A 16560-nucleotide genomic window follows, 5' to 3' on the forward strand; every position below is an offset into this window, starting at 1 on the left:
TGCTAATATGAAGCTGCTGTTTTGTGCGCTGAGTGCCGCGCTCATACATGACGTTACGTAAATGTTTATGCTGTCAAGCAGGAAAAAAACAATATAAGCCTCTCATTTGTGGCTTAAGAGCATGTTCTGAAAGCTGGTCGTTTGAAGAAAAGCGTTGCGTGCAGTGCCGAAACTTTTCACAATTACCGCCGCACTGAATATGCATTTCGACAAGCAGCATAGTTGAATTTTTTAACACAGGCCATGGGTATTTTTGCTGCAGTTAGATTCAAAGGCACGCTGCAATAGTAGTCCAGAAAGTATTGAAAAATTCCGCGTCCGAACTTCACATTTTGTGAACAGCACATGTAATGCCACATTCACGGGGCCTATTGAGAAAATAAATAAATATAAAAGAAACAGGTGTATGCCGCTTTCGTGAGTAGAAGCATCGAGCAGGCTGACCAATTGCCTTCCAGTGAAGGAAATGGCAATGAACTCATGCTTTGACTGTGTGGACTTTTTGCGTAACATGTATGTCTGCCGTCAGTACAAATGCAATAGACATGATTAAGAAAATGAAAAAAAAAACTACAAGGTGAAACAAGGCGAATTTAAGATATCAGTCGCAAATACGTTCACTAGGACGCGATTTTTAGGAATAGAGTAATGGTACTCCAAGTGTTGCACGAGCGACTGAAATGACGGTATTCACGTTGTCGAGTTGTACAACACAGGTCTATATTGCGCAAGAGAACAGAGCACTTACCTTGCATCCAGAGGAAAACATTGTAGATTTATACAAAACATTTTTTTTACGCAACCAATTTCTCTTCAGCTGTTGCAGACCGCAGCATGGTGCATTGCTGTCGCCAGCGGGATGTGCTGTATCTTCATGAAGACGACGTGGTACCGCACCAGCGACCCCACAACCGAGTTCGGGAAACTATCAGCAGCGTTCTTCGACCGCATCCTGTGGTCCGTTTTCTTGGCCTGGATCACCCTCTCCTGTGCCTCGGGACGAGGAGGTATACAGAGTGTACAGCATCCCGCGAATGAAGGAATGAAAATATATTTAATGGATATTATAGGGATAGGAAATATCACATTACTTCACTGACAAAAAAAGCTTGCGCTGCAGGCGAGGGAACTCGTGCAAATATGGCGAGAGGGAGAAGCACAAAATTGTGCACGTTTAACCTGAAGTCTTCCTTTCGTGAAAATATCTTAGCTTGAGAAGTAAGAAAACAGCCGTTCAGCGTCAGTGGTAGTGTTATGTGAATTTTCATACGGGCCAAACTCTTTTTCAGCGAAGCTAAGTCACATACATACAAAGATTCACGCACTCATGCACAATCGCAGAGAGAACCGAGGCTAATTTACGCAGGGGCGTGCAACGTCCTTCGTTGCGACTATGTGAGCGCGTGTGTGGTGAGTGTCCCTAGGGCAACAATTCGACCCATGTTTTTCTTTGGTGGTTTTCGCACTTAAGCTAAGCTCCAAGTGCAGACCCGCTTCGTAAATTCCTAAAACATCGGTACTTTCACTGCCAGGTGATCAAATTTTTACCCCTCTGGCCTTTAGGGAACTGATACATTTGTGTTCGGATATCTCGAAACTTATAGTGGTCGCAGAAAAAAAGTCGACTCTAGTACTGCCTTATTTATAAGGTGGTCAAGATACGATGGCGGTAGAGACAGAATTGCTATCGTGCGTATACGTATCCATATTCATGACCGTGACGTCAGTGACTGAGCAAATGTACAAAAAAGTGCAGCGAAGTTTGTACATTGCATTCTTTTATCGCATAGAGTAGTTCTGCCTCCACGAAACCAGGATGCAAGTTGGCCTTTATTTATTTTTTTATTTACAGTACCTACAGCGCCCAACGGGCATTATTGTAGCGGGGAGTACAGAAAAAAATGGGGAACAAGAGTAATCCGTACATACATAAGTTCATTCATACACCGCAGTTACCGACAGGTCAACAACACTTCCTTTAAAACATCTAAGAAAAAAGCGCGATTCCGTTGCATACATTTAATACGCAGGCTCTGCACGACATAATAATATACGCCAGAACTAAAGCGAAAGAAAACGCCAAACTGCACCACACGCTCTGGTGACAAAAACATAAAGATTTAAAAAATAATCAGAAGTTAGACATGGAACACAGCAGTTGAGTTGAAAAAGATGAAGAAGGAGCAGTAACAATACGTTCAGGTAAATTATTCTAGTCATGGATTGTTTTCGGAAAGAAAGTGTATTTGAAAATATTGACCCTACACCTGTATTCCCGGATTTTCATCGAGTGATCAATTCGATGAGATGCGTCAGTTGGTGGCTTCATGTATATGTCCCTGTCAATGCCTGTTCTGCCCTGGAATATGTTATAGAAGAGACACAATCTGAGATATTTCCTTCTGGTTTCAAGCAGTGGCCAATGCAAATCATTTCTAATTGTTGTGGTACTTTTTCTGAAGTCGTAATTGCCCGAAACGAAGCGGGCTGCAGGTTTCTGCACACGCTCAAGCTCGTTTATGTTTTGCTTCGTTTAAGGATCCCAAGCAGAACAGCCATGTTCTAATACTGGACGCACGTTGGTCAAGTATAAAATTTCTTTAAGTTCAAGGGGGGTTGCCAGAAATTCCTTCGAATAAAATTAAGTGCGCGGCTGGCTTTAGATGATAAGTATCGGACATGGGTATTCCATGAAAGGTCGCTTGCAAACATAACTCCCAAATATTTGTACTCTGTAACTGCAGTCACGCCTACCCCACCCAAGGAATAGCTATTGATTTTAGGATTCCTTTTCTTTGTGAATGTGATTGTGTCTCATTTCGACAGATTGAGGGCCATATTCCAATCCAGACGCCAAGAAAAAATGTAATCAAGATCATTTTGCCGCAGTTCCGAATCTTTTTCACAGAAGATACGGCGGTAGACACAACAGTCGTCTGCATACAATCTTATTGAACTGGTCACATGTGCTGGCAGATCATTGGTATAGATCAAAAACAGAAGCGGTCCTAAAACCTTGACGCTCTTTAGCCGTGTGCGGAACTATATTATTCAAAACATTATATACGCCTAGTGGAAGCGTTTTAAACCAGCAGAATGGCGTCCCTTAAGTCGGATACGTCGACGCCGACGCGGCTATCGGAATGTAAGGCGTAACCAGGATTCCCTCCTTAATGCCTCGCTGTGGGCCGCGCCTAGCAATGCTTACCAGCCAGCACCGACGCAGCTTCCGCTGTGGCCCATGAGACTCTGTCCTTCATTCGGGGCTGCTGGAATTCTAGTTCCCAACTGAGCCACCTCGTGATCACTGGGGCTATGACACCCCTTATCCCTTCTAGGTATTCCCAGTGACGACACCCCTGTATGATGTTTTGCTTGAACAAGCTTGGCGGTGTCTTCTGTCGCGCATATCACTGTGGATCAAAGGCGATTGATAGGTGTTTCCTTATTGTGTCATACTGTCAACTATAACAGCTTGGCCACCAAATTGGAATTACGAGGATATTTCAACGCTTGATGGAATACTAAGGCATGGGCTCCGTTATGAATGAGCCTCCCGCCGAAGCCTCGAATCAGCACTTTCTGTAGAACGCATAAAGGGGCACCGCGATGCTTTCCTCAGTGTTGAATAATGTCATTAAATGTACTCGCCACGGGTTCCAGAGAACAGTGCAACAAGAACTATTGATATCGGAGCATGCAAATGAAGTTATTTCCCATTGAAAATTCGAAATAAAAAGATTAAAAGAAAACGCGTTTCAGTACTGTGTGAGTGAAATCACTCACCCAGTACTGAGCTTGTGCGCTGCCAATGAGAACCTCGCCTGCCACTCACGCAGCGGAAGCTTGCATGGAATTGTTGCTTTGCCGGGGCAGCCCACAGCCGCGCATTTTGGCGGCGTCTTCCCCGTATACGCGCCATAGACAAGGAGACAGGGCAGGGGTGACGACCTTACCAAACGAAGCTCCCCGGTGCTTCTTTTTTGGTGGGATTGAAATGGTGTCTCCCCCCCCCCCCCCACCCAACCTCGGCTCTCCTCTCCTGTCCGGCCTTTCTCTTCATATTTTTAGGCAAGGTGTGTCCACCGTTTTGCATTTTTTTCGCTGCCTTCTTGGTGTGGTTTGAGCAACTGCGCTCACCCCCAGGAAATACTGAAGCGAAATGAAAAGTTTTGCCCCTAGCGTTATTCTTATTAGTTTTCGTTCGCATTCACTGCTTCTTTTCAGTTTTTTGTTTGGTATGTGAAAAGCTTGCAGTACTCACAGACATACTATTTTGGATCCATTTGGCGAGTATAAAGGAACAATATGCAAACTGGACGCCCAACCAATCGAAAGGGAGCGCCAAGTCTGGACGCCACCTAATTTCCGCTGCCGAAATTGGCCGGTGCGTTGCGACACCATAAGCTCGAAACGACAATTTCTGGGGAAGATTAAAATCTTTAATATTACTGCATCGGCGACCTCTTTGGATGTTTAGGAGTCACAATGTCATTTACTGTGGATACAAATAATAAAGACCGCATGCTTTATCTACGCCGCAGGTCCCCATAAGGCATAGTTGCAACAATGAAACCCTAATTTGAATGTGCCGTGCAAAATGCCAGAGAATGTCCGGCAGTAGTGCCACTATAGCCAAGACCCGCCGCAGTCACTAAGAGGCGCCCTGCTAGGGTACGACGTCGCGGAGTCGCAGTCCAGCCGCGGGAGCATCGTCGCCATGAGGGTGAAGTTCGAAAAAAATCAATGTGCTCAGTACTCTCAGGGCTAGTCCAAAAAACATCGAGGTGGTTTAAATTACGCCAGATCCCTCCACTACGGCGTTTCGGAGAGCCCTGGTGCAGCTTTGGGACGCTAAACCACCCATACAACACCTTGACTTTTGCTAGAGAATTAGATTTGCCTCGCTTCTTTTCTACTTCTTCCTGCTTACCAAGTTCCCAAATCAAACATATTCTTATTCTTACAAAGAAACATATTCTTTCTTACTTACTTCAGGAGGGCAGACCTTCGGACCATTTGGTGAGACATATCGAAAGGAGGGAAGCGCGACCTTGGTCAGGACGTGAAAGCTGCACGCAGATGAGACGAGCACTGCTATCAACTGCGCTTGTTGCTAATAGCCCTCTTACCGTCTGCACCCTTACCTGCTTCCTGTCTGAAATTGCTCTAACCTCCCTTCCACACATTAGAGCCAGAACGAAACATAAAATCGCTTAGACGTGTCTAACGGTTCTCGTTTATTAGGGCCCCCGAAGCCATTGGGCTCTGACAAATTTTAGTACTGCAAATCATGTGCTGCATGGTTCAGTTCTTTTTACCATTCATCTTGTCTGTTCCCCTAGGCTTTCTCAACAAGTTCCTGTCGTGGAGCGCCTTCACGCCTCTTAGCAGGCTGGCCTTCGGCGTGTACATCATCCATCTGCCCTTCATACACCTGTACCTTCACATCTCCAGGGAGAGGATATTTTTTTCGCACTTCTTTGTGGTGAGTGTCTAGGCCAAAAACGTTCAGCTTTGGAAGGTGCAGCGGTTACATACACCGGCCAAGGTCACCAGCACTTAGGCCACCGCTTATCGCCACCGAAGATCAATCCCCTCTAGGGATTTCAGAGCGTTTGAGAAGGGTGCTAGTTGTTCCGGCTTACCGTTGCGGTATTGCTGTGCTATGAGATAATAATGCGCATCACGCATGCACAATCAGTTCTTGGCAAGGAGCGTAGTTGCAGCACGGGTACGAATCGTAAGAAATGCAGTGTGGGCGTGTAGCGTGTCTAGCATGCTGCATAAAGTAAGAGGTCCGTCACTGATTCGCGAAAATGGGTATTACTTTCAGGGAATCGAAAACAATATTTTCTAGCAGGGAACCGAAAGCTCGAAATGCGTTGCAAATAAACAAGCATCGACTTCTGCTGCATCGCGCATTCATTGCCTGCTCTAATAGGGGAATATCTGAAAGTAGATTTAGTAGTGCCCCACTACCGCTGTTTTCATGCTTGGAGTGCTTTCTGATCCTTGGCACATTCTTAGTGCGTACATAGGTGGATTAGTTAGCGACCTGATAAGAACTTGCGTATTCTTGATAATATCTGTTTTAGTGGCCTTGCATCCTATTCGTCGCGTCCTTTCTAGCTTTTAAGGCGCACATCTCCTCCGAATTTTATTTGAATCATTTGAATACAATGAGCTAAATGAAGCCAGTTGAGCCACAAGGAACTCAAGGGGAGCCCATAAATTCTGTATAGTCCAGAACAATTCATAAGAAAGTCTTTTTTTCTGAATATCAAGTTTTGTGTGTCGAATCTCCTAACTGCACAAAATTAAACCTCGGTCATAACCGGGTAAATATTTGCATTGCTACCGTAACGCAAGGAAATGTTCTGACGGCTCCGACCGCTCTAACAAACAAAGTTTTTGCAAAACCCAAGAGGGAGAGAAGAAATTTAAATTGAAGCTTTCAGCTTGACTCAAACAATTTAAATTAACTGAAAAGCAGATACCCAGGAGTCAGACTGAGTGCGATGCGAATGAACGAAGGGACAAAAAGCATGCGATCTCTTGCGCCTTCACTGTGACCCCAATACGCAAGGAAGCAAGGCATATATACCAGGCACAACACGGCGTTGCCCCTGGTTGCATTCTTTGCAGAATCGCGGCGAACGCGGAAGCCATCATGCTGAAAGTACTTGCTTAGCATCGTGCGTATTTTTTAGGATGAATAACGGTACCTGTCGGGCATCAACAGCGCTCTACCAAAGTATCCTTAACTGTGCCTTTTGCGTGTTCAGGTATCTCTTGGATAGAAACCATACAATTCCTTATATATAGAGAAGATAACGAGACATACAGGGTCTGTTCTGAAAGTAGTAGGACTGTTCTTTTCCTGGGCGAACTGGCGGACTTCAGGTGGTCTGCGCGCGCAGGATCGGTGAAGGGGGATACTGGGAACGCTGGGAAAAATCGGCAGTCGGCTCTCGGCTGTTGAAGAGAGCAAGTCGCTTGTACTGTGAACCCCTATCGAAGCACCTCGTCACCCAGAATCATGGAGCGTTTACTAGATCAGCGATACGATAAAATGTTGTGTAAAAATTAGTAAAACGGCAAAGAGTTTCACGACATGATTAAGAAGGACTACGGTGATGTTGCCATGGGTAGTTCAGGTGTTTATGAGCGGCACAAGCTGTTCCGAGAAAGTAAAGAAGGTGTGGGAGATGACGACCTCTCCGGACGCCCTTCGACCAGTAAGACCAACGAAAATGTGTCGCGAGTGAAAAATTTACTAAACAGTGATCGTAGGATGAGTATAAAAAGGATTGCGGATGACTTGAGCATTCCTCAAGCCCAAATTTTTGAGATTGTGACAGAAAACTTAGCCATGAGGAAAGTGTGCGCGAAGTTAGTGCCGCGAGTGTTGTCAGAGGAGCAAAAGTCCAACCTGAAAGCGATCTGCCAGGATCTTCTTCATCATGTGAATGAGGACCCCGATTTTCTGGACAATGTAGTGACCTGTGACGAGACGTGGGTGTCGGAATACGACCTTGAGAGCAAGCGGCAGAGCTCAGAATGGCACACCGCTTCTTCCCCACGCCCCAAGAAAGCGCTAATGAGCAAATCCAAGCATCCCGGTCGCGGCGGCTGAATTTCTTTGGAGGAGAAATTCGAGGCCCGTGTACTGTGCGATGTCAGTGCACGTTAAAGAACCCCAGGTGGTCGAAATTTCCGGAGCCCTCCACTACGGCGTCTCTCATAGCCTTAGTCGCTTTGGGACGTTAAACCCCATAAACCATAAACCAACCAAATCCAAGCAAAAGTCTATGCTAATTTGCTTTTTTGGTCGACATGGAGCCATCTACAAAGGGTTCGTACCGCCTGGACAAACACTTAATTCAGTTTTTTACGTGGAAGTCCTCAAAATACTGCGAAAACGCATTGTTCGCGTCCGCCCAGCCATCGCAAACAATTGGCGGCTGCATCATGACAACGCGCCGAGCCACACACCGTTCCGCGTAGTAGAGTATCTTGCCCACCACAAGGTGGCAACGCTGCCTCAGACCCTCTACAGCCCCGACTTGGCCCCGTCAGACATTTTTCTATTCCCAAGAATAAAATCGACGCTCAAGGGGAAGCATCACGGATCGGTAGAGGCGGTTCAACAGGCCGTGACGAGGGAGCTAAACAGTATTCCAGTCCAGGCGTTCCTGGAGGCGTACGAAAACTGGAAAACTCATTGGCAGCAGTGTGTAGATAGGAATGGGTGCTACTTTGAAAAATTCTGATCATTTGTACTATTCGCATAAATAATTTATTTTTTTAAAAAAATGAGTCCTACTACTTTCAGAACAGACCCTGTATCTCCATCTGTTCCTTTGCTTTTAAGCAAGTTAACAGAGGCCGCCACTTCACGCTCATACCCTTATGCGTCGCTATCGGCTCCAAGCTCAGCGATCTTATTTACTACCTTCTCTTTGATGAAACATGTTTCTTGCAAAACTACATGTACAATACTTCTATTCTAGAAAGATTCACCCTGGTGGCTCAGTGCCTGTGGCGTTCGCCTCCTGATCCCAAGGTCGCGGGACTGAGTCCCGTCCTCGGACGTCCCATTTAGATGGAGGCGAAAAGCAAAAAGGCCCGTGTGCTCTCCTTATGTTATAGAACCCAACCGGTCTGAATTAAACCGGAGCCATTCACTGCGGCATGTCTCATAGTCTATGTGTCGAATTATGACGCATTATTAACTCCACGCATTAACACTGATGTTCTGGAAAGAAAGAGTCTGCTCAATTGTCAACAGCATCCCTAACTAGTCCGTCTATTCACTCGTTTCATCACGTGCTAATTAGAACGTTTACGTGCAAAGTTGCGAATAAAACTTCTTGAAAGATCACGCATTTTCACAAAAGGCATTTGCTCGCACAAGCCTGCCTCAGCCTTTATCCTTTGCCATTGCCTTATACACTGCATCTCCTAGCGGCATTTATTGATACATCATTTTCAAAACACTATTTTTCGGTTATACTGCATATGTGTCCTACTAAGGATTTTCTTCTGTTCGGTAAGCTTAAAACAACATCGAGACTATATGAAGTGCAAAAACCTATGGTTAAGAATGCAAACTTCCCGGCATGAAAAAGTATGAGTCGCGTTCTCGGGTCATTGTAAAGCTTGAAAACTACAGGCAGCGCTTGAAATAAAGCTTGTATGTTTCGACATATTTGTGCGCGCTTAAAAAAAGATGTTTCACAAGTGCTGCCGATTCGAAACAAGTCGGGCAGTTTATCTGTGAAGAAAATATTAGATGGTTTTTTTTTCTATTACTTTATTTTCTATGCAAGAACGACTCAAGCCGTACATATACCATGGTGTCATAAGACCTGCCTATTTTCCGGCCGGAGGAAAAGTGGCAAGAACTGTGTGTCAGTTATCACTGCCCCTGAAACGCTACCCAGTACTTCTCAAACGCGGATTTTTTTTTTAAGAGCTTGAAGGAAATCGCAGTCCTTAAACGAAACTAACCATGTGTCTTAACCCATGCTTTGTGCAGGTTTCGTTTTTCTTCAGCATACTCGTCTGGAGCTACCTGCTGAGTTACCTTCTGTTCATCTTTTGCGAAGCGCCAACAGGACGGTTCGACAAGCTGATTTTCGACCCTCAACGCCCCAAGACAGACGCGAGAGAGAAAGACGATGCGCCGAATGACAACCCTGTGCAAGACAGGCTTCCGGACGCCGTTGTGACGTTCGGAGATAGAAAATTGAGCATCCTGCAAACCAGCTACGAGAAGAACGCGTCGAACGGGGTTCTTCCCGAGAACTGCAATCGGACAAGCTGCCACCTTTGACCTTATTGGGGATGACATAGTTCGCGAAAGTCATAGAGAAGCACCCAGAAGGTAATGTCTGCGCCGCGGATGAAAGCGATGGGTGATAACACTGAAGTTGCGCTTTCAGCGTATTTGCAGATCACAGCGAAATTAAAGAAAAGTGAAATGGGGCTTCAATAAGTGTTTCTTGCTTCAGCGCCCGCGTCTCACAAAAATGTGGCCCTGGTGTTGACAGAACATTTCATCCCTTCTTCTTAAGTGCCAAAATAAATGAGATGTGTAAAAAAGCATGGACCTATATCATTCCGCTGTCCCACTACCCAGTCGTTTCCTTCGTCGCTACATCGACCAAAAATCCATGCTTCTGTAACAACCACTTTTATCTTCATGTTGTCATTGCTTGTACGGCGAAGCAGCGTGTAAATATGCTCCCGCTATTATTTCCACTGTGCATTATTTCTACTATGTATGTAATACCCCCTAAAAAAGGGGGCCTTTAAGGTAATAAACTGAATTGAACTGCCGTAATCATCTTCGATGAGTCATGTACGAAACGGCGTTACATGCGTATATTCTCCCGTCTCTGCGCGGACATAAATCTTGTCATTTATTGTTTTGTTAATAGCAGCATAAGCTCCTCGGGTTAACCGAGTGAAAGTTTGGTGAAAACTTTTACATCGAAAGCTGTATGGCTTAAGTTTAGGCGTATCACCATACATTCTACATTGGAGTCTGAAGAGTAAGCCATAAGACATTAATTAATTAGTTAATTAATTTAAGCTGGCTTACTTATTTTCAGTTGATTGAATCGAATTCAGTTCAACGCCACCTCCTTCTACGATTGGCACGTGAAAAAGTAGAGAGAGAGAAATTCCCTCACCACTTTTAAGGGAGGAAACGGGTGGCCAGATCAGATTTTCCTGCTTCGCATGAGCACGGCTAGGCCTTCTCTTACAGATGACGATCTAAATTCCATGGCCAAATGCACAGCTAAGCTGCTAAATCAAAACTATAACAACTTTAGCTTATTCATGCGCTATGGCAGTAAGCTTAGCTCTACAAATTCCTGTCCCCCCCACCCTCCCCCGAAATTTTGGAAACGAACAGGTAGAAGCAAAATAAACACAAAGCGTCAGGTTCTCCCCGTCCTGCCTCTCATATATTATGTACAAAAATATAAATCACGTACCCCTTCAAATGTTCTTGGTTCTCGCATGACAGCGACTTTTCCAATTAAATCTCCGAATTGTTGTTCCTTACTAGTGTCTCATTTTTCGACATTTTGCTGCCCTAGCGTCTGAAGTCGGTGCGTAATCGTGACGGCAGCTTTGCAAAATGATGTTGAATCCCGTGGGCCGAAGTTCCGAGGCGAGTCTTGTGTACGTATAGCGATGAAGCAACTTTTAGCAGAAATAAAAAGTGATCGGTGGGAACGCATGGCTGTTTTCTTTTCTTGGTACCTTCACTTCCAATTATTCCTGTCGGAGGTGGCTGATGTAGTCGCTCGACCTCCTTACGAGGATCCAGTGACATGGTAGTAGCGTTTCTCGATATGACCAAATGGGCTACAAACAAACTCGCACGTCCCCCGGGAAATTCCTCGAGAGAAAAAAAATCTGATTCAACGAAGTCCTCTTACACATTACGAGACGAGAACATGGCCATTCCTTTTCCGTCCGTCGCTAGATCCACCTTAACACTGCTGAATTATTCTAAGCGTAACGTGCAAAACTGGGAAGAGGCATGAAAATAATTCTAAACATCGGTGGCCGATATCACAGTCATCATCATCATCATCATCATCAGCAGCAGCAGCAGCAGCAGCAATAACACCACATGTTCCTACAAATGCAGAACGAAGGCCTGCACTTACCTCCAGTTAACTGTCCTGAATCATCATGGGGCCGCACTTTTCCGGCAAACTTCCTGATGTCATCCACCATCCTGACTATATCGAACGCTGCTGTGATCGCCTTGAATCCGCTCCGTTACCCGAAGTGTTCATCGGCTATATCCTTATCGGCTTAAATGCCGTGCCCATGCCCAGTTCATTTTCTTGATCATAACTAGGATATCATTAACCCGCGTTTGTTCTGTTGCCAACTCTACTCTCTTCCTATCTCTTAACTTTACCCTATCACTGCCCTTTCCGTAGCTTGCTGCACTGTCCTCAATTTAAATTCAAATCTTTTCACGCTTCAAGGTTCTCCTCAATAGGTGAGTACTGGCGAGATACAACTATTATATGATTTCCTATTGAGAGATACTGATGGGACAATTCCCCAAAAAAATTAGGCCAGAGCAAAGTCGCATAAAAGCCTTTTAGTTTTTATTATTTCCACGCTCCATTTCAGATTGGAATTTACTACCGGATGACGTAGTATCTGCGCCTAATTTTTCACCTGCCATCGAGAACATTATTTGAACCTGTTCTACCTCACATGAAGTGTACTTCGTTGTGAAACTAAGTAACAGTTTTTTTTTGTTCTGTGTGTCTTTTACACTTGGCATTGAATGTGTTTCCGTCCTGTTTGTTAAAATGACCGTTTGAATTATTATTTTTTGTGTACCTTTGCTTCCGCTTTTCTGTTATGTTTTTCTGTTGTCTTTATGTTTGCAATTAACCCCCTTATGATAGAGCCAAATGGGCGTTGTAGCTAATTGTAATAAATAAATAAATAAATAAATAAATAAATAAATAAATAAATAAATAAATAAATAAATAAATAAATAAATAAATAAAAAAAAAATAAATAAATAAATAAATAAATAAATAAATAAATAAATAAATAAATAAATAAATAAATAAATAAATAAATAAATAAATAAATAAATAAATAAATAAATGAGCTGCTATTCATGAACTGATAGTACTTTCACAAAGCACTGCGCCCCTCTAGTATTACCCTAGCTCTTTTCTTTTCATAGTCCGGATCTGCAGGCACTACGTGCCCTAGATAAGTGGATTCCCTTACCTCTTCCAATACCTCGCCGCCTGTCGTAAACCGTTGGTTTCTTCCCAGACTGCTCAACTTTATTTGATTGACTTTAATTTTTAGCCTCGCGATTGTCCTTGGAATATCAGTCATCAGTCATGCACTGAAGTCCCTGCTCCTGTAATTATATAAGCAGTTTCTTTAAATACTTTGTAATTACACAACAGCACCATTTGGTGGCTTACGTCCCTATGCCCAGGACAGTCCACGTCCGCTTCTAGTACATGAGACCTTTTCGTCCCTCCGCAGTGCTCTGGCCGAAATGCCTGCAAGCGCATTCCTGGAAGAGCCCATGTCAGACACCCTTGCATCAGTTCCATCTGTCTGAAGCTGTACATTATTGCTTTTCAAGGGAAAAAAATAAGACGACTCTGAGATGTGTTACAGGTGGGGATGACAATGGCCAGCACCTTGAAGCACCTAGGAGGACTTTTTGCCTACTTGCCATGCTTTACCAGAATACTGTGCCGTGCACTCCGAAGGGCGTGCAATGCGTAGGTAGTCCTCATTGTGGGCTACACCCTCCGGCAAAATCAAGGCGGTACACCGTAGGTAATCAATACATTAGGAACAGTACACGAGAACTTGTATATACCAAGACTTAAAAGGGAAGAACAGTACATGAAGAAGATAGAACCAACAAAACTCTTTCCGGCACATGCAAACAAAATAGTATGAATGATATAATACTAATACGTGTTTCTGCGCCTTGAAACGACTGCGGCGTTCACATTTCGCATTTGTACGTCTCACTTTATTAGTGCATGAGATGAGTTATTCGATTATGCCCATGGCACTCATACGAGCTAAAACTCTTCCTTTGTAGAGCAATTAAAATCTCTGTTATCTATCTGTGCTTTCAGCTCTTGGGCATTCCGTATAGATATTAAGTAACGTGTTAACAAGTGCCTACAGAAAACGCCTTGATGTAAGAACAAGACTTTAGAAAGTTTTATATGTTGCCGATGGAAAGCGTTGTTAGTAGCAAAAAGAGCATGAAAGGATATTTGCAAGATTGTAATAGCATAACAACGAGCTTGTAAAGGTGAGTACGTGACAGTTTAAAAAAAGTTAATTCGCAAGCCACTGCATTCAAACCCGAATGCCGACGAGGCAGCTTAGGGAATTCGTTATAACGGGAGCTGAAGCATCAACAGCCTGCCCTTATTAAAGATGAAAGATATTGAAAGGCAGGTTTAGATAAGCGACCAAAACGTTTTTCTCGCCAATCTTTGCGAGGTAGCAAAAGAAATAAAATTTCACTAGGAGCCAAGGTACGTTATCGTACATTCTTCACCGCATGTTATAGTGGGAATGTTGTCGCACGTAAAGTACACGTACAAAACGCACTAACCTTGTTCAAAATTTGCAAGGAGTGTTCTATGGAGCAAAGAAAGCGAAATGGGGCCTGATTTGCCGGCCCCTTTAATTATTTTTCACAACACTTACAGCAGCGTTTGCTAAAATCCGTCGATGGGTATTACAAAGGCAAGCACGTAATGTAGGAAATATGCAGTTAAACCAAAATGTTTGAAACGTTCTTCAAAGCGCCGCCTTGAGGCAAAGCTTAGGCCGGAGCGCGGGCTAGCGGGATCGTGCTACGTAGGGAAAACGAACGAGGAACACGACGGGTAAGACGCCGAATCTTTAAAGCACGAACTGATGGGCGAGTTGGTTATGCATGATACAAATGAAACAGCGCAAGGCCCCAGGCCAAAGAAGAGAGCAGAGGAAAGGAGGAAACGGACAACACACCGCTGATTAAAGCCGTTTCCTCCTTTCCTCTGCTCTCTTCTTAGGCTTTGGGACTTGCGTTGTTTCATTTGTATCATGCCGAATATTTGTTTTTCACCTGTTCGTACTTTAGTTCATTACAATATCCAAGCTAAGCGCTCGGAAGAAATGATAATAAGAAATCGTCAGAAGGTAACAACTGGGCTCCGAACTGGGCTCCAGTAGTGTTGCTTTCGCAACAAAAACGTGTTTCTGTCCTCAATATCCTTTCGTGCTTTATTTCTCGTTCTTATAGACGGCGTGTTTCTGATAACAAACCATTTGGAAACGAACGATAGGGTAGCGCGGTTGCATTATGCACTATGTCTAGTGTTTGTCGCGGCCACTTTCAAAAACTTCTTGTTACTAACCCGCGCTTAAAGACAGCAGCAATAATTGTTGTTGTTACCGCTCTAAGTCCTCTCATCGTCTTAACTGCGTGTAATGCCAGGCTCGCAAGTACGGCGGCCGGCTATTTCGGTGCGGACCGCACTTCTGGCTTCGCGCCAAGTGCCCAAAGCAAAAAGCAACTGCGGGATAAAAAACACACTTGCCCACTCGCCCCCCCCACGCACACACAAACATTTTGGTCTTACCGATCTCTGTGCAAGAGCGGCGCGTGTGGCAGAGGTGGCAAATAATAGCGACGCGCATCTAGACTACCAAAGAGGACGACGGCTACGCGGCAGAAGTTTAGCGGCCTTCGGACGAGGTATTTCCTTCCGGCGACCAAGACCCTTTGACGCGGCCCCACCGGCACGCGCGTCTGCGCGGGAAAGCAAAAAAGAAAACGAAAACTGGCGCTGCGAGTGCCACCATCGAGGGTATTAACGCCTGGGGCGGCGAATCGATACTGCTTGGTTTGTTTGTATTTGGAATAGGCTTTCAACGAAGGTTTTCCCCTTCTGCTTACTTTTCTTTATGGCCACGTGCGGTAATACTTTCCGGGTGATGTTTTTGTGGCGTGCCGCATTTCAGGGTCAGCCTGCCAGTATAAATGAGCTAACCCTTGTTAATGACTTCCTAGGCGCGATTAGAATATTGGCTTTGATTTCTCTTTTCCGCGCAGCACGCTTCAGGTACGGTCTACGCCGTACTGCCAAGGTCACTGTTCCCAGACTGGGGAGCTGCACTGGCCGGTGTTGAGAAGTCATGACGAAAGTCGCGGATGGCGTGGAGCCGATTTCGGTAGAATAGTTGTGGTTCCGAAGTGAATCACTCAGTGAAAAGAAGAAAGAAATTTCAGGCAATTTAATTTTACTTGTAGGTTTATAATTTTATTTTCAGTTCAGCCTCTTAAAAGTAACGTTTTGGCTAAGAGAAACCGTGTTTGTGTCTGAGCCATACAGCAGGGGCGTAACCAGGACGGGTGTTTCAATGTTAGTACACCCCCCCCCGCCCCCCCCCCCCCCCAAAAAAAAAAAAAAGAAACAATCTGAGCGCTGCATCTCCCTCCTCCCCCTTTCGGCCTTGTTTTCGCCCATGCTATTTACACGCCACGTCGATATACTAAAACGTAAAAACGCAAATAAGGAATGGCGGTTTGTCGACAAGAATAGTTCCAGTTTGAAACCAGATGCCGCCACTAAGCTGAAGTTATCATTGCGTCCCCGCGCGTATGAGCTAAACTAAAACTACCTATGGACCTATGGCACAGTGCAAATTCCGGCAAAACGCTTGCATTCCGCGTACATAAGCGTTGGGACGTAGGCAGCTAGCAACAACGCCTTCTTATCAGCACCTAAGCTATCTGAAAATGCTTTTGTCCCTTCGCTCAGCATTGAGATCCCTATAACACTCACAGCCGCCTCGCTAAAGGCCTCTGTTCATTTTAACTTCTACGGTGCCACTTCATTGCAGTTTTTAAATACACTTGCGGTCTCGTGCTTAACGTGTATTTCTGTTAAGAGGGGGGGGGGAGGCATACGTTGGCGTTTTAGAAATGAGCTCAAATAAACGACTCAAGCT

General features: G+C 44.7%; 1 protein-coding gene across 2 annotated transcripts in view; it reads left to right on the forward strand.

The window, feature by feature from the left end:
* Positions 1-11242, forward strand: part of LOC149354398 (nose resistant to fluoxetine protein 6-like) — an 86878-nt gene extending 75636 nt beyond the window's left edge. For both annotated transcript variants that reach the window (XM_089583312.1, XM_089583313.1), the window contains exons 13-15: positions 818-1007; positions 5346-5488; positions 9545-11242. In XM_089583312.1, the coding sequence (XP_089439438.1) occupies positions 818-1007; positions 5346-5488; positions 9545-9841 (630 nt within the window). In that variant the 3' untranslated portion in view covers positions 9842-11242. The remainder of the gene's footprint in view (positions 1-817; positions 1008-5345; positions 5489-9544) is intronic.
* Positions 11243-16560: the final 5318 nt, after the last annotated feature.

The sequence above is a fragment of the Amblyomma mixtum genome, chromosome 3 (genome assembly GCF_055824585.1).
Source record: "Amblyomma mixtum isolate Tamu chromosome 3, ASM5582458v1, whole genome shotgun sequence".
NCBI lineage: Eukaryota > Metazoa > Arthropoda > Arachnida > Ixodida > Ixodidae > Amblyomma > Amblyomma mixtum.